At 37.3% G+C, this 18,719-nt stretch overlaps 2 protein-coding genes across 3 annotated transcripts; both read left to right on the forward strand.

Annotated features, from left to right (window-relative positions):
* The first annotated feature begins 1,682 nt into the window (after positions 1 to 1,682).
* LOC111012802 (ABC transporter G family member 9) lies at positions 1,683 to 17,680 on the forward strand. Of its 2 annotated transcripts, XM_088119273.1 has the most exons (5): positions 1,683 to 1,808; positions 13,682 to 13,879; positions 13,972 to 14,767; positions 15,486 to 15,811; positions 16,843 to 17,680. In XM_088119273.1, exons 2-5 carry the CDS (start codon positions 13,784 to 13,786, stop codon positions 17,506 to 17,508), a joined length of 1,884 nt encoding a protein of 627 aa, XP_087975399.1. In that variant the 5' UTR covers positions 1,683 to 1,808; positions 13,682 to 13,783; the 3' UTR covers positions 17,509 to 17,680. The 2 variants fall into 2 exon arrangements, with proteins under 2 accessions (XP_087975399.1, XP_022142763.1); XM_022287071.2 differs by lacking the exon at positions 1,683 to 1,808 and having other exon boundaries at positions 11,094 to 13,879.
* Positions 5,803 to 7,977, forward strand: LOC148208483 (uncharacterized). The gene is made up of 3 exons (XM_088118768.1): positions 5,803 to 6,297; positions 6,376 to 6,828; positions 7,411 to 7,977. Exons 1-3 carry the CDS (start codon positions 5,803 to 5,805, stop codon positions 7,975 to 7,977), a joined length of 1,515 nt encoding a protein of 504 aa, XP_087974894.1.
* Positions 17,681 to 18,719: the final 1,039 nt, after the last annotated feature.

An 18,719-nucleotide genomic window follows, 5' to 3' on the forward strand; every position in this document is an offset into this window, starting at 1 on the left:
AAAATATCATATTAAATTTAAGAAGTAATTACAATAGCTAAATTAAAATCGAGAACCAAAATCTAAAGAAAATGATAACAACAAAAGGAATTGCAATAAAAATAATTCAAGGAATGTTGAGCAAAATTAAAGACGAAACAAATTCTAGAGAGGAAACAAGCTGGAATTTTAAATGTCAAGTGAGATGCCTTTGAAGCTTGATGGAACTTGGTATTTATAAGCTAAACCTTGCAAGTTGGTGGAGAAAATCTTGGGTATTTGAGTGGAGGAGCTATAATGGGGCTTAACAGCATTTGGTTGCACGGATCAAGGGATGGGTTGAGATTTCTTCCAACTGCCCGGTCAACAAACGTCCTTATTTGTAGGTGGAGAATGTGCCAGGTGCATTGCTGAAGTTTCTGGAGTGTTGGCGATGCGCCAGACGCATCGCTGCTAGCTTTAAGATAGCCTCTGTGTCATCTGCAGTAGGTGCATTGCTGCTTTTTCCTTCCTTTTTCTCTATAAAACATATATATTTCCTCATAATTCCATCTATTTATCCAAAACCAAGTGTACAAGTCTTTCCTAAGAAATAGTCCCATTTATACCGGATTCAATGCATGAAACATACGTTTTTAATTTCAGAAGACACTAAACATGCACAATTTGTAAACACTTTTTCCTAAAATTCAAGACTTATCAATAACGTATTGTAAAATTGAAAAACAAAACGAGGAACCACGAGAATAAAAACAATGGAAAAATAAAACTAGATAATAGGTAAAATTACAAAATTAATAAAATAAAATACATAAAGACTTTCAAAATGGAATTTCCCACCAAAATTTCCCTCAAATTTTCATCTATTTTATAACCCACAAACATGCCCTATTTATAGGTGATTATGGGAACCATGAGGTGTTACAAAGTTACACTAATCATGAATAGAATGAAGACGTACACACACGGAACATTAGGATTTAAACATTTGGGGCATTTGGGTGTTTAGACACATGGCTTAGACACTAAGTCTAAATGGACATCTATATGTTTATAATAGTTGGAAATTAATAACTAGCAAGTATTTAAAAAAAAAAAGCAATAATATATATAAAAAAAAGCCTTCCATTAGAAGTTATTTGGAAACAGAAGGAATGTGTGACAAGTGGTGGTCTAGAAAAAGAAAACAAAATGAAAAGTAAGTGGAAATTTTTTTAATATTCGTTAAGTTTAATTTAAAGTTTGTCTTTTTAATCGATTGTTGGATTCTTTAAGATTTCGTTGGATTTTTAATAGTTAAATTTAATTTAAAGTTTGTTTTTTTTTAATTAAAAATAGATTTCTTGTTTTCTTATTGTTTTTCTTCTCCAAATACTCGCCCTGTACCATTTGGCAACCAAAAGAAGAGAAAAGTAGGTAAAAAAATGGTAAAAAAAGTATAGAAAGTAAGAAATTGAAAAAACAAATATATAAATAAATAAATGATATTCCTCATAAATTAAAGACTAAATACTGACACAGATATTGTTTTTCTTAATTCAATTATAAATTTTAGACTAATTTATGGATTAATTTAAAAAAGAAAAACACGTCTCTAACCAATTTCCTATTCCTAATAGAATACGGTGGATCTTTATCCAAATTCTATCAGATCTTATCTCGATAAATAGTGGAGAATTGAGATTCAATTCACATAACTGTTAGAGAGATTTAGAGTGTTATCCTTGTTGAAGAAGGCCTATAACGTGATGGAGGAGCCTATTTTCTTGTTCTCCAGTCAAGGAGTCTATTTTTACTCTGATTTCAGGAAGGTCGTTTAGTTCTTCAAGGTAAATTATTTTTGGGATTGCAGCTAAGTTATGAAATTTTCTAATCGTTCAAGTTCCCTATGTAGCAACTTCATCTCCTTTCTAGTTTATTTCAAATTGCAAGCTTGTTTTACTCGTTTTTCTGCAACATTTTTCATCTCCCACAATTCCTTCGAAATTGCTTCACTCGTGGAAGAAAGAAAAAGAAAAGGACAATAATATCAATATGTTGTAGGAAGAAGATAAAATAATCAAACCAGATTGCAAGAATTTTTTTTTTTAAATCTCGAGTGACATTTTCGTCGACACATCCTCGACACGTCAACGACGTAGGAGAAAAACGACTTTCTTCCCCCATGTCGATGTCGAAACCATCAACACGTTGACATGTCGACGTGTTGATGTGTCGAGTGAAATTTAGAATAATGTTAATAGTAGGGGACTTGGGTACAATAGTCATTACATTTATCTTGAACAGACCATCACTTAAGTACCCCTTCAACACATGAACATCATGCTTACTAAGTACAAACTTATCAGAAACAAAGACCAATTTGAACCCATTTTTGCTAAGCAGAGAATCGACACTAAGTTCTTGCGAATATCTAGAACATGAAGACCTTAATTAAGAATCATTTTTTTGCCAAAAGTCATTTTCAGCACCATTTTTCCTTGTCCCTCAAGTTTGGAACTTGAAGAATTACCCATGTAAAGTTGTTCTTCATTTCTTGTTGGTGTATAAGTAGGGAACATCCACTTATTTGCACATATATGACGAGTGGCTCTAGTCTCTACCCACCATTCCTTGGTATTGCCTACCAAATTACATTCGACACTATAACAGATAAATCAACGTTAGCAACTCCATCAGAAAGATTATTCATTTCTATTACATGTGCTTGAGCATTTGATTTCTTCTTTTGAAAATACTTTGGCTTTCGGTAGTCCTTGGACCGATGTCCAGGTTTTTCACGATTGTATCAATTGTCATTAAACTTCATGCCATTTCTTGTGTGGCTAAATTGTCATTGAACTTCATGCCTTTTGTTATGTGGCTGACTTGGACTAGCCCTAGAAAACTTCATTTTCTTATTATTGGCCTTGGAAGATCCTTCTACAAAATTGGCATAGGATCATTGCCTCCATTTTCCATCTCAGGTTTCGGTTATCTTTCTCGATTCTTAACCGAACAACTAGTTCTTCTAGTTTAATCTCTTTGCGCTTATGTTTGAGATAATTTTTGAAGTCTCTCCATGATGGCGATAACTTCTCAATTATTGAAGCAACCTTGGAAAGATTCATTAACAAACATTTTTTCAGCATGCATCTCATGTAGAATAACTTGAAGTTCTTGAATCTGGCTTGTCACGGTTCTGGAATCAACCATTTTATAGTCCAAAAATTTTCCGACTATAAATTTCTTTGATCCAGCATCTTCCGTTTTGTATTTCTTCTCTAACAATTCCCAAAGACTTTTGGCCGAATCAACCCCACTATAAACATTGTAGAGTGTATTGTCCAGCCCGTTCAAAATATAGTTCCTGCATAAATATTTTGCATCTTTCCATGCATCAAGTGCAAGCAACTTTCTTTGTTGGTCTCTCCTTCATCTAGAACATGAGCATCTTCTTTGAGAAATCTCGCCAGACTCAACGTTGTAAGATAGAACAACATTTTTTGTTGCCAAAGTTTGAAGTCATTGCCATTAAACTTCTCAGGTTTTTCCCCATGATTTCCACTACATGTGGTATGGGTCTTGGTATTTTCAGAATCAACCCACCATAAACGTTGTAGAGTGTATTGTCCAGCCCATTCAAAATATAGTTCCTGCATAAATATTCTGTATGTTTCCATGCGTCGAGTGCAAGCAACTTTCTTTGTTGGTCTCTTCTTCATCTAGAATATGAGCATCTTCTTTGAAAAATCATGCCAGACTCAACGTTGTAAGATAGAACAACATCTTTTGTTGCCAACGTTTGAAGTTATTGTCATTAAACTTTTCTGGTTTTTCCCCATGATTTCCACCACCATGTGGCATGGGACTTGATATCTTCGGTATCATCAAAGAAATTTATGTTAATTTGATTACAAAAATGTTTTTCCTAAAATTTTATTAGTCCCCAAGCAGTTTATCACAAAATGAAAAAAAAAATACAACAATAACCGAATTTTCAAAATAAAAGAATAAGTAGAAAACAGAGGGACACGAAACTTGAAATGATGAAAAAGAAAGAAATATATTTATATTAACAAATTTAAACAGAAGTCAGAAAAGGGAAACAGATGAAAAACAGAGATGGAAAATTGAATAAAATGTAGATGGAAAAGTCAAGAAGTACAATGTTATAGAGAACAAAAACGACCCGAAACGACACAAGAAATTAAAGCTCGAGATCATCGATTGAGGAAGACCAGCCCGCGACGTAACGGGCTGGCCCAAAGGACGACCTAGCGCCGAGGCCATCATGGCGCCGACCCTAACTCAGCGCCGAGGCGCCTACTTCGCCCTTACGGCGCCTTGGCGCCGACTCGGCACCGAGACCTCCTCGGTGCCGAGGTGCCTACTTCTTAACAATCGCCTTCGGACCAATTACCATGTGGGCCTCCTTCGCTTGAATCTACATCAGGAGGTTAAACACACCGATTCGGGGCCGAGGCCGATCATTGGGCCTCGCAAATACAAATTAGGGCTCAACTACAAGAAGGTTTTGGAACCACCCTCACAGCTATAAATAGTAGTGCCGCCTAACCCCGAAGAGGCAAGTGACATATTCCTAGCTCACTATTTTCTGAACTCTCCCTCGTTAACTTAGACATTGGACCCCCTGTGACTAAGGTCACACCGGTTTAGATCGGTTTGGTTTTACAGGTATTGGTTCTCTTATCATCAAGTTAGGTGTGTGCAAGAAGAAGAACCAGAGGGTCAAAATCCACGCATCAACAATTGGCGCCGTCTATGGGGAATGATACATCAAAGCAAGCTTTGTCGATCCGAGGCGAAATCTCGATCCAAGGTGAAATCCCGATCCAAAAGGCGACATGGATCCTGGTGAGAGCCATCAATGTTTCGAAAAGAAGAGCCTGAATTAAGCGGCCGATCACTCGGGTGAGGCAAAACCGATCCCCAACCATCGACTTAATCCGACCACCCTCGACAGGGGAGAACCAACTTCGATCCTGAATAAAGCGACCGACCCCACGGGTGAGGCAAAACCGAGCCCTGGTCATCAACTTAATTCGACCACCCATGACAAGACAGAACCGGCTGAGGAGGTAGAAACTGTCCCTCTGACAGATGAAGATCGACGAGTCAACATTGGAACCAGGTTGGGGAATGAGGAAAGAGAAAGCCTTATAAACTTCCTCAGAAGCAATGCAGACGTGTTCGCGTGGTCACATGAGGATGTGCTAGGAATCGATCGAAGAGTCATGATACATTGACTCAAGGTCGATGAGAGCTGTAAGCCAGTGAAACAAAAGCATCGCGCGTTCAACCAAGAAAGGAACAAGATTGTAGCTGAACAGGTGGAAGAGCTACTGAAAGCAGGCTTCATTCGGGAAGTACATTATCCCCTGTGAATATCCAACGTATTGCTGATAAAGAAGCCGAACAGCAAATGGAAAATGTGCATTGACTTCACAAACCTAAATAAGGCCTGTCCAAAGGATTTTTTTTTCTTTGCCTTGAATAGATCAACTGGTTGATGCTACTGTAGGGCATGAAAGATTGAGTTTCATGGATGCCTACTCCGGATATAATGAAATCAAGATGCATATACCGGATCAAGAGAAAACCTCTTTTGTCACGAGTTAAGGTTTATACTGCTACACGGTAATGTCGTTCGGATTGAAGAATGCAGGTGCGACCTACCAATGAATGGTGAATCAGATGTTTGTAGCCTTGATCGGCAAAAATATGGAAGTCTATGTGGACGACATGCTGGTAAAGAGTCGAAAGAACAAGTGACACAAGGAAGATTTGGCAGAATTATTCGACGTTTTGTGAAAATAAAAGATGAAGTTGAATCCTACCAAGTGCAAGTTTGGAGTGACTTCGGGCAAGTTCCTGAGAGTTTTAGTACACCAAAGGGGAATTGAAGTCAATCCAGATAAGATCAAAGTTGTCCTAGAGATGGATCCGTTCAGAAATCTGAAGCAACTACAGGGACTCAACGGAAAGATAGCAGCACTCAACAGATTCTTTAGTCGTTCAACTGACAAGTGTCTGTTGTTCTTCAAAATCCTGAGGAAGAAAGGACAATTTGAATGGACAAAACATTGTGAAGCTGCCTTTAACGATCTTAAGCAGTACCTGGGGGCAGCCCCACTCCTCTCAAAACCAATCAGGGGTGATGAACTCTACTTATACTTAGTTGTGTCCGACACTGCAGTAAGTTCAGCGTTGATAAAGGAAGAAGATGGGCGACAGTCTCCAATCTACTATATAAGCAAAGCGATGGAAGATGCAGAGTTTAGATACCTGCAAATGGAGAAATTGGCGTTAGCACTGGTCACTTCTGCTCGGAGACTACGTCCGTATTTCCAAGTTCACAAAATAACCATCCTCACCAACTTTCCCTTGTGATAGATTATGCAAAGGCCAGACACTTCTGGGCTACTAGTGAAGTGGGCTGTGGAGCTCAACGAGTACGACATGCACTATGATTCGAGAACTGCCATGAAAGGGCAAGCTGTGGCAGACTTCATAACAGAATTGACCCCAACAGAACCTCAAGTATATAGTATCGACCCACAATTGGTTGAGGAAGAGCAACCCTGGACACTCTACGTAGATGGGTCCTTCGGGGCAGGATTTCTACTGGTCTCTCCACATAGAGAGAAATTCGAATATGCACTGCGGTTCAGTTTTCATGCATCCAACAACGAAGCCGAGTATGAAGCTCTGCTAGCAGGACTAAAGGTGGCTAGATACGTTGGAGTCAGGAACATACTGATACTCAGCGATTCACAACTGATTGTAAGTCAGGTGAAAGAGGAGTTCCAGGCTAGAGAACCGCGAATGGCGAAATACCTTTCTCAGGTAAAAAACCAGCTCAACCAATTCTCAAAATATGGGATTCGACAAATTCCACGTGCTCAAAACGTCAATGCCGATGCGTTAGCTCGACTGTCTGCTGCTTATAAAACCAACTTAGGAAGAATTGTACCAATCGAGATTCTACCCGAGCCAAGCATAAAAGCTTAGGAATCAATGGATATCGACGAACAAGGGCAACCAGGAGAAAACTAGATGAACCATTTGATTAAATATTTGAGAGACGGAATTCTGCCTACTGAAAAGATAGTGGCCCAACAGCTACAACGAAGAGCAGCCAGATACGTACTTAAAGAAGACAATCTGTACAAAAAAGGCTACTCATTGCCACGTTTAAAATGCCTAACGCCCGACGAAACTGACTACGTCATGAGAGAGATACATGAGGGCGTTTGCAGCACGATCCCTAAGTCACAAAATAGTTCGACAAGGGCACTACTGGCCGACTGTGCTGAATGACACGAAGCAATTCACCAAAAAATGCGACAAATGCCAACGGTTTGCAACAGTACCTAGGCAACCGCCAGAGCCTCTAACGAGCATAATAAGTCCTTGCCCTTTGCTCAGTGGGGAATAGACCTTATAGGTCCTCTCCCACTAGGAAAGGGTCAGACCAAATTTGTAGTGGTGGCACCCGACTATTTTGCTAAATGGGAAGCCAAAGCTCTAACTACAATTACTGAGAAAAAGGTCACCGACTTTATCTGGAAGAATATAATTTGCCGCTTTGGAATACCCTACACCATTATCAGTGATAATGGGAAGCAGATCGACAATGCTGCCTTTCGAGAATTTTGCAAAGAGTTGGGCATTAAGCACATCTGTTTCTCGCCAGCACATCTGCAAGATAATTGGCAAGTCGAGGCAATCAACAAAATCATCAAGAGAACTCTGAAAACCAGATTATACAAGCTCAAAGGGTTGTGGACAGAGGAACTTCCCAATGCATTATGGGCCTACAGAACAAGACCTTGTACTTCGATGGGAGAAACGTCGTTTTCACTGTCATTTGGCTCTGAAGTAGTGGTGCCAGTGGAAGTTGGTCTCCCTTTCCCAAGGGTAGAGCAGTTCAGTCTATCCGACAACAATGAGTCCGTGCAGCTCAGCCTCGACCTATTAGAAGAATATCGATAAACAGCACGACTACAAACGGCTGAGTACAAAAATCGTATAGCTCGATACTACAACTCGAAGGTTAAGAAGCGTGACTTTAAGGAGGGTGATTTAGTGCTAAGAAAGATTATGCATAATACGAAAGATTCAACTAGCGGGGCATTCGGGCCACCATGGAAGGGCCCATACAAAGTCACTAAAATGGTTCGAACAGGCACTTATGCTCTAGAAGACCAACGGGGGAAGTCTTACTACACCCATGGCATGCTCAGCACCTCAAAAGATACTACCATTAGTTCGACATATTTCTAGACATTTTTATGTTTTTCCATTACTTTGACCAACTAAGGTTATTGTAACCAAATCTTCGACAGGACGATCTTTCTACTAATAAAGTTTTCGACATTCGACGTGATACTTGAGTTTTTATAATGTTCATGTTGAAATAAATTTCTTAAGCAGGGGGCATCGTAGATCTACATATCTACGACCAATCAAGAAACTCGAAATTGGGACAGACCTAGAAGTAAGCCAAACAGGCAAAAAACCAGTAACGGCTCAGCATGGTCAAAACTAAAAGCAAAAAAATACAGGATATAAAACTGTTTAGCATAAAAAGCCAGGCAAGTTAGAAATCCAAAGGTATCGACATTAGTTTTGTTAAAGTTAGATCCTAATGCCAAAAATAAATGGTTTAAACCAAGATGAGAATAAAACCAGGCTCAGGAGACTTGATTATGACCAACGAAAAATTGGAAAAAACTTCCAAATCATGAATAGTATCGACAAGTTCAAGGCACAAAACCAATGACAGAAACCAAGCAGCTAAAATCCAAAATTGGGTCAAAAGCTTTTGGTAGAAGCTCTGTGTGTTAGAAACCTTGACATTATTAGCCACTAATATATATATATATATATATAAATGAGACTATAGAATGATCTCGCGGTAACGACAAGCGACAGGTACTCTCAAAACAAAGATCTTGACGCAATTATTCGTCTTCTATTTTGAGAGTGGGGGTCATTGTTATAGAGAACGAAAACGACCCAAAACGAGACAAGAAATTGAAGCCCGAGATCATCGACTGGGGAAGACCAGCCTGCGACGTAATGGGCTGGCCCAAAGGACGACCTAGCGTCGAGGCCGTCATGGCATCGAGGCCGTCATGGCGCCTACTTCGTTCTCACGGCACCTTGGCGCCGACTCGACGCCGAGACCTCCTCGATGTCGAGGCGCCTACTTTTAAACAATCGCCTTCGAGCCAAATACCATGTGGGCCTCCTTCGCTCGGATCTACATCAGGAGGTTAAACACACCTATTCGGGGTTGAGGCCGATCATTGGGCCTTGCAAATTCGGATTAGGGATCAACTACAAGAAGGTTCTAGAACCACCCTCACAGCTATAAATAGTAGTGCAGCCTAACCCTAGAGAGGCAAGTGACATATCCCTAGCTCACTATTTTCTCAACTCTCCCTCGCTAACTTAGGCATCGGAACCCGTGTGACTAAGATCACACCGGTTTAGATCGGTTTGGTTTTGCAGGTATTGGTTCCCTTATCATCAAGTTAGGTGTGTGCGAGAAGAAGAACCAGAGGGTCAAAATCCACGCATCAACGTACAATAACAATTTTTTTTCTTGATTGTACAAGTACAGTAACAATATGAAATATGAACTGAGTAAAAATATTTCATACTAAATCTTAGTCCTTCAAAAAACAAAAATAATAAATACAGTTTTCCATGGACAAGGGTTTTCTTTTCTTTCCCAGTTTCATGGATTTGTCCATGGGTTTTGTAACAGACTCTTTTGGTTGAAGGTTAAGATGCAGATTAAGATGTCTGTGATTAAGTTGTATGGGAATTAAAGATAATTGTGTTTGGTTGTGTAGGGAAATGTTAATAGAATTTTATAGGAATAAATTATTAATATACTTATTGTTGAAGGGAATGATATCAGACTTATTTGAAAATTAATCAAAATCAACTCTCAACCATTAATTTATCTAAGATAATTTTAAATAAATAATTGGTAGTTAATTTATTTTTATTAAGTTAAGTTATTAAAAAAAATAACTCTAAACAAATTTTTTTTGTATAAAGAAAACAGACTTCAACTCTTCAACTTTCTAGTTCTAAAATTTTATTTTAACTTTTTTAAGGGATAGAGTTAATTTGCAACCTTGATTTAAGGGTAGAAAAGAAATTTAAGTTTTTATCGAAATTAAAAGAATAAATAACTAATTGAGAAAAAAAAACGAAAATAAAATATGATAACAAAGCAGAAGGAAAAAAATAAATAGTATAAAAAAATGAAAAAAAAAAAGAAGGCACAACCAAAAATACAAATAGCAAAAACGAAAACGAAAAAAGAAGGCAGATGAAGAGGGAGAGGAGAGGGAGGATTTTTTTGGAGAGAGAATGGTTAAAGAGAAAACCCACACTTTTGCAGGATAACTATGCCTCTTGTTTAGAGTTTTTTCAAATGTATCATTTCAAATCTCCAATCAAACATAGGGTTTATATGCCCAAACTCGTTCCCCCTCTTAAACCCTTCAACCAAACCACCCTTTATCCCTCTTCTTCTAAATAAATTATTTTTAAATGTAATTATTTACTTTATTTTATTCCAATCAATTAATTAACATGAGTTAAAATATTTAAATTAAATTTATAATTAATAAAATAACATTAAAATGTTATCAATAATATACTAAATTACTTATTTTATTGTAATAAATTGATTTATTAAAGTCTATACTTATTTTTTTCTAAAAAAAATGTAATTAACTGATGTAATTAATAAGATGAAAATGATTAATTTTTTTAAACACATGAAATGATAATTATTAAGATTGATTGTTAAATAAAATCAACGCTACATCAACTTAGATATATATTATTAATAGTATATTTATTAAAGCGTGAAACTTAAATTAAAACACAATCTCTTAAAATAATAATTCTTTTAAATTAATAAAGATAAATTAATTATTGGGAGTTAATTTTGATTGATTTTAAACTTTTATACAAATATATCATTTTACTAAATATGTATATATTGAATTTTAGTTAAATAACATTTAATATTAATTATATCAATTCATTATTGTGCTAAAATTTCAATAGCTAAATTATTTAATTTAAAATTTAGAATGCTAATATAAAATAATTTAATTTATATTATTAATTTCTAGATTTGATTTGTTTTAATCAACATAAAATGCATATTTCTAGAGTAATCACACAAAATAAACATATATATAATTTATTTTCAAACATCTTAATGTCAGATATCTTAATCCCAAACATATATACCACCAAATACAGTTATCTTTGTTTTCCAGATATCTCATTCCCCGATATCTTAATCCCATGTATCTTAATCACAGACATCCTTTTTGAAACCTTGAACCAAACAAACCATAAAGGTGTATTGTGTGGATAAGGGTGCTAAAAAATCTCGATGAACCAACAAACCTCGATCAACGCAACTAAATTCATACGATTTGGGTTGGGTTGGATTCAAATAAATGAAAACTTTATAGGTAGGTTTGGTTTCAAACAGTTATCTAAGAAAAAAAAACAACTCTGACGACCCAACCCGACGGGTTGAAAAATGCTCGCCAACCCAACCCAAAAATTTCGGGTTGGGTCGTCGGGTTGTTTTTTCTTTTTTTTTTTTTTGCTATTTATTCAGAAATATAATGAAATATAAAGCAAAAGAGAAAACAAAAAAAAACAGAAAACTAAAGATGCAAATTTACCTACTTCGAAATTAAGGAGAGGCGGCGGCGGCAGAAAGAGGTGGAGCGGCAACAGCGGCGGGTGGAGATGAGGCGGCGGCGGGGAGGAGAGATTAGAGAGAAAATGAGAAATATGAGAAACAGATGAAGAGATTAGAGAGAGAAGGATAAGGATGGAAATGATGAAACCCTGGAATCTAAATGGAAAGGGAGATTACCACGGAAAGTAAGATTTTAATTAATAATTATTATATATATATATGTAATATTACTAATATATATATATTAAAAAAATACAAGATATCGGGTTGGGTCGGGTCAACCCGAGATTTTGAATGGTCAACCCGAGACCCAACCCATCCCTGTCGGGTTCGGAGATTTATCCAACTCAACCCAACCCAATATTAGATTCAACCCAACCCAACCTGTCGGGTTCCTTGAACATCCCTATAAATTGCATCGTTTTTAAACCATTGACAAATTTCAAGTTACTTCATATCATTTGCAAGCACTTGTCAACTTGAAAATGTTTTTTGATTATTGAATTATGATCTAATTGTTAAAAGATTGTGAGACGCAAATTTAGAATGATTGTGATTTAATCGCTATTCTATAAATCGTTTTCAAACCAATAGATGCCGTATACCAGGTTGATTTTCCAATGCACCATGTAAATGTGGTTTTGTATATGTATGACTACATTTTTGCTCAGCCATGCATGCTTACTCGTTTGACTACACTTACTCTGCTATATGTATCTTAAAGATTACAAAATGTATAACAGGACCAAAAGTGTCTGATGTCATTCCAAAATTTTCTACTACATGAATTTGGCTCCATAAACTTAGAGCAACTTTCTCCTTTTGACAAATAAGAGAGAAATGCAAAAATTAAAAAAAATATAAAAATATAATGAGTTGTAAAATATTTAATGATATTAAAGAGAAAGTTTCTCACTTTAAAGAGGCAAGTTTTTTCTTTTATCGCCTGCCACGTGCCATCATCGTAAGAACAATAAGAAGACTCAACCACATCTTTCGACTTGATACAACTCTCAACACGACAAGTCGGGTTGAGCTATACGAATTACCTTCGGCCAACTTTCAATAGGTACAAGTCAACCTTGAAGAGCACTTTCAGAGACAAAGACAAGAGGATACAACAGGCCGCATTTCCCGGGCGGTCGGAGAGCCGTTGAAGTGCGGTAAGTCTGAGCTTATCTCTATAAATAGAGATTCTCACCTCCTATGTAACGTACGTGAAACTATTTTTCTCTATAGAATTAGATCGGAGTACAGGATTGTGTACTGACTAGAGAGTCAGAGTGCCAACCTTGTTTTGCAACTACTTTGGACTTCAATACCCTGCATCCGAGCCACGCACCATCAAATTCACCCGCTAAGATTAAGATGAACAACATCACATGGAGAAAAAAAAAACAAAAAAAAAATCTAAAGAGGAAGGGTAGACGTCTCACCTTTGTACCCAATCTGTAGAAAGAAAGTTGAATCAGTTGACCAATGCGTTATTTGGATTTCAAAGAGTCTCCAAGTGTTGTTCGTCACAAGGAGGCCTTTCTTCAACCACTGCTTTTTGATGTTCATCTACGTCTTGCATATGCAGCGCCCTCAAATTGTGTGGGTGTCCTTATTTTCAGGATCATTCTCTTTTTCATATGTGGCATAATAAATTCTCCTTCCATCAAATTTTATTTAAAAAAAAAAAAGTAACAACAACAAAACGAAACCTAGCTACGAAAAACAAAATGGAAAATCAGAGATCAAAACAAAAACGGAAGCAAAAAACTGGTGACCATAATCTCAGGAAAGAAAAACTGCAGAGTTTGTTGAGAAAGATCCACAGAGATCTTCAATTCAAAATCCTGAAAAAAAAAACAAACACTCTCTCTTCTAGTTTTCTTCGTCGAAATCCTCTCTTTGTGTTACTTACTCACACTTTTTTTCCACTTCCCAACGAAGTTGTTGAAACAAGACAAAATAACCAGCTCCTCCCTGTTATTCCTCCCATCGATTTCTTTTTATCACTGCGTGAGAGAGAAAAAAAGAAAAAAGAGCACAAAAATGGCAGACATTGAGGCAGCTCAGACCAACAACACGACGGATCCATCCGAAGCCGCTGCCTTTTTCACCAAGGCAAATCGCCCTCTCACGTTGATGGTAATTATCAAATGGATCATTTTCAATACATAACTCAATTCTTTTTTCAATTTTGTTTTGTGGGTCTTTGATTACTCTTTAATCTGATGCAGTTTCACAACGTAAATTACAAGATCAAACCCAAAAAAGCAGGGTTCTTGATTCCAAAGAAGGCCAACAATTCGGAAGAGAGAACGATATTGAAAGGAATAACCGGCGTGGTCCGTCCTGGGGAGATGCTGGCCATGTTGGGTCCGTCAGGGTCCGGCAAAACCACACTCCTCACGGCGTTGGGCGGTCGACTCGGCGGACGGCTGGTCGGGACCATAGCCTACAACGGGAAGCCTTTCTCCAATAAGATGAAGCGCAACATCGGTTTCGTTACTCAAGATGACATTCTCCTCCCCCACCTGACCGTCACCGAAACCCTAGTCTTCACTGCGCTTCTAAGGCTGCCCAATACTCTAACCAAACAACAGAAAGTGGCTCAGGCGGAGGCAGTGATCTCCCAGCTGGGGCTGAGCAAGTGCAAAAACGGCGTCGTGGGAGGCCAAACATTGAGAGGGGTTTCTGGAGGGGAGAGAAAAAGAGTGAGCATTGGGCAAGAGATGCTTATAAACCCTAGTTTGCTGTTCTTGGACGAGCCCACTTCCGGGCTCGACTCGACCACGGCGCAGAGGATTGTTTCGACGCTGTGGGAGGTGGCGAACAGCGGGAGGACGGTGGTGATGACGATCCATCAGCCGTCGAGTCGGCTGTTCTATATGTTTCATAAGATCTTGTTGCTTTCAGAAGGGAACACTATATACTTTGGGAAGGGATCGGAGGCTATGGATTATTTCTCGAGTATTGGGTATTCTCCATCTGTGCCTATGAACCCTTCGGATTTTCTGCTGGATCTTGCCAATGGTATGTTACTGATTTGTCTATTTTCTTTTTTTGTATCAAATTCTTTCAAGATGAAATCTTGCATATTAAGGAAACAATCAGTTTTGTGTTTTGTTAATGGGAGTTTACTTAACCAGTCTCTTGGGTTCAATCATGCAAATTAATGATTATTGAATTGAAAAAAAAAAAAAGAAAACCTAAAAGTTATATTATTGGACTATACACTAATAATATTATGCATGAGACTTATTTGGGAGTGTTTTTGTATGGGTAAAATTAAACGATTATCCAGTCTTCTCTTATGATTTAGTTTCACTCATAAAAACCCCTTGAGTACATTACCAACGGGGAGCGGAGAGTTTGTAATCAGTAAACATTCTGATTTGTCTCACTTTTTTAGTTTGTATTTGATTGCATCTTAAAATTGATTTTAGTTTTAGAGTGAGTTTGTAATTTGATTGCATCTTAAAACTGATTTTAGTTTTGGTTACACTACATCCCTAATTCGACAAATGCCAAATTTCTACAAAGTAATTTGAGAGAGATTCTTCATCAATCAATTTTTGGAGATTGATACAACCTTTCAAGTGTTTCTTAGAAAAATATTTTTAAATTCCAAAAGCATTTTTTTATTTATTACCAAACATGAAAGAAAAATTTACTTCTAACCATGTAAAATAATCACTTTAAAGCTATTCCAAACACTAAAGTAGTTATTAATTTTGGTGAGCTATTGTAGGTTTGTCAATGAATGATCCAGAGGAGGAAGCAGCCATGGTTAAGCAGAAACTTATAGCATCTTACAAGAGCCACATTGCGGAGAAGTTGGAGTTGGATGTACAACAAAGTGATGAGCATTTGTTGGAAGATCATGGGGCAGAAGACAAGGGGTTGGGGCGTTGGTCCACAACTTGGTGGCAACAGTTCTGTGTGCTGCTGAGGAGAGGAATTAAGGAAAGAAAGCACGAATCCTTCTCTCGGCTTAAGGTTGGGCAGGTTTTAGCAGTTGCACTCATCTGTGGACTCTTGTGGTGGCAGTCTGATGATTCCCATTTACAAGATAAGGTCTCATATTCTCTCCTTTCTCTTTAAACCCGTTTTTTTTTCTTTCCAAGTTTTGCTTTCATATATCAGCTTTACAAATGTATGGCTATGGTGTTAATGGTGTCTCAGCTAAAGTTTCATAAAGGAAGAAGACCAAGATTTCAATTCTCATTAATTAGTGTGGAAATTTTGGGTAGAGTCCTCTAAAAGAAGTACTCCTCTAGTGTCCAACAACTAGGTATTGGTGAAGAAGGAAACAGGAGCAATAACCCCTCAGTTCATCTTAGATTACAAAATGTATTCAAAAGATATGGAGGTCCTGAGTTCAAGTCACATGGAACGCAACTTCACCAAACAATAACCCTTTACGTATATAATGGGTATGGGGATAGTGTGCATACCCACCAGATATAGGGGTATAAAAGCCAAAGAATCGCCGACTCCTGGATTATCAAAAAAAAAAAAATATATATATATATATATATATATATATATTCAAAAGAATTAGGATTTTAAAACCTTTTTCCTCTAGTGTCCATCATAACTTTTCAGAATCAAAACATTTGGAGGCTTTTTTTCTAAATAAATACCCACCATCTCACTAAAGGTGGGGTGAGAAACGTAAAAAAAAAATACAAAATGGAGGCCGTAGGAAAGCACCCCAGTTAAGGGAAAGAGTAGAGATATCAGAATCAAGACATTAAGTAAAATTATTACTCAAGTTCTAAAGTTGTGTATAAGTCCATTCATGAATTTGTGGAATTATGTCTAATAGATCTTTAAAATTTATAAAGTATCGTAATAAATCTTTAAACTTTCAAATTTCGACCTCTTAAGATACAAAATTGAAAGTTCGGGAATGCATTAAAAGTCACCATACTTGAAATTAAATGACTACACTTGGAATTTAAAAAATATTCTATATACTAAAAAGTTATAATGTAAAATTTATATACTAAAAAGTTATAATGTAAAATTTTGCTCCTTGGTATACAAATTTTTCAATGATCGTGTTAATTAACCAGCTGACATATTTTCAAATACCTTTGCAGATTGGGCTGTTTTACTTCTCATCAAGCTTCTGGGGTTTCTTCCCTCTGTTACAAGCCATCAGCATGTTCCCAAAAGAACGCATGATCCTGGCAAAGGAACGATCCTCCGGAATGTACAGGCTCTCCTCCTACTTCCTCTCAAGGACCACCGGCGACCTCCCGATGGAGCTCATCCTCCCCACCGTCTTCGTCCTCATAATCTACTGGATGGCGGCCCTCAAACGCTCCGCCGCGGCCTTCTTCGCAACTCTATTTTCTCTACTTCTCAGCGTATTGGTGTCTCAAGGGTTCGGGCTGGCCATCGGCGCCCTTGTCATGGACCAAACTTCAGCCACCACACTGGGATCAGTCCTCATGCTATGTTTCCTTCTAACATCGGGGTACTTTGTGCAGCACGTGCCTCGGTTTGTTGCTTGGACCAAGTACCTTTCCATTGGTACATATTCCTACAGGCTTCTGTTGATGTCTCAATTTGAAGCTACTGAAACTTATCCATGTTCCAGCAATGGAGGCCACTGTGAAATTGGGGAATTTCCAGCCATAAAACAAGTGGGTCTTGATAGGAAACTCACAACCGTTGTTGCCTTGGTTGTAATGCTTGTTGGGTATCGTCTTGTTGCTTATATTGCGTTGATGAGGATTGGAGTTACCAAGAAGAAGCATTAGAATTGGTAGGTTAGAAAAGAGATTTTCTTAAAGTTTTTTAGCTGTAACATTCTCAATGAAGGATTTGGTAGGTTAAAAAAGGAAAATAAGTTGAGAAATAATGTTTCAACCAGCTCATTTATTTGGTAGTAGTGAAGTAGTAGTGTATATCAGAGACTTGGGTTTGATCCTATCCGTAATCTATTATTTTTGTTAGTGGTAGAAGATTTAATAATGGTGGTTGAATTTGGCTCATGGGTGTTTCTTCCACTTGTTTCATTTCGGTACTAATTTAAACTTTCATAGAAATTTGTTTTCTTTTTCTTTTTTTTTTTAAAGAAAAAGTACCATTTCATAAAGAGGTAGGTGAGAAATAACATACATACAAAAAAAAATAAAACCTAGGGAAATGGTAGCTATAGAGTAATTATAAAAGAGATTGAACTTGGATGCCTCTGAAAAGAGATTTCATAGAAGTTTTCCAGTTGAGAGTTTTTTCACGTTAATTCTTGTATTTCTTAGTTATTTTCTGCTTATTGGTGGTATCAAAGCTAATTTTTTAGTATGCTCTGTGGTTGCAGCATTATCTGAACTTCCACATCATAAAAAATTAGGAGTGTCAAGTAGATATGTCATTCTTTATGAGTTTAGTGAAGATTGGCGTGGAGAAATTTGATGGAATGATCAACTTTGGCAACTACGGTGATAGCGGTCTAGTAAAGTCTGAAATTGATTTGATGGCTGCAAGCGCGATACAAACAGGTTTGGCTAAGAACATTCTTGCGAATGAGCGTTGTATCAGGCAAAGGGCATCTCAAATCGACTGTAACTGAAGGAGCAATTTCACACACTGTGAATTGAGGAAAGTACGAAAATGTCAAAATGTCAGATCATCATCATTTTTGAGCTGGAGGCGATCGAAGTGAAAATAGATGACGAAGATAAAACACTCAGGCTTATCTTGTTGTTGGCTGTGTTTCCCTAAACTCGTAGTTTGTATTTTGTGTAAAAACAAATGTATATTCAATAAATTTTTATTCAATAAATTTGTTGTTGAATTCATAACATTGCATTGTCCAAAATCCAATAAACTAAACATCGAAGGTTATTTTAATGTAATCGAGACAGTATATATACTGGGCATATATTTGATATATTGGATATACTATTGATATACGAGGTATATATTTGATATACCCTGATATACAAGTGGATAATGTCACGTGAATAAC

This window comes from Momordica charantia, assembly GCF_013281855.1.
Source record: "Momordica charantia cultivar OHB3-1 chromosome 10 unlocalized genomic scaffold, Mcharantia_2.0 BLBB01000010.1, whole genome shotgun sequence".
NCBI lineage: Eukaryota > Viridiplantae > Streptophyta > Magnoliopsida > Cucurbitales > Cucurbitaceae > Momordica > Momordica charantia.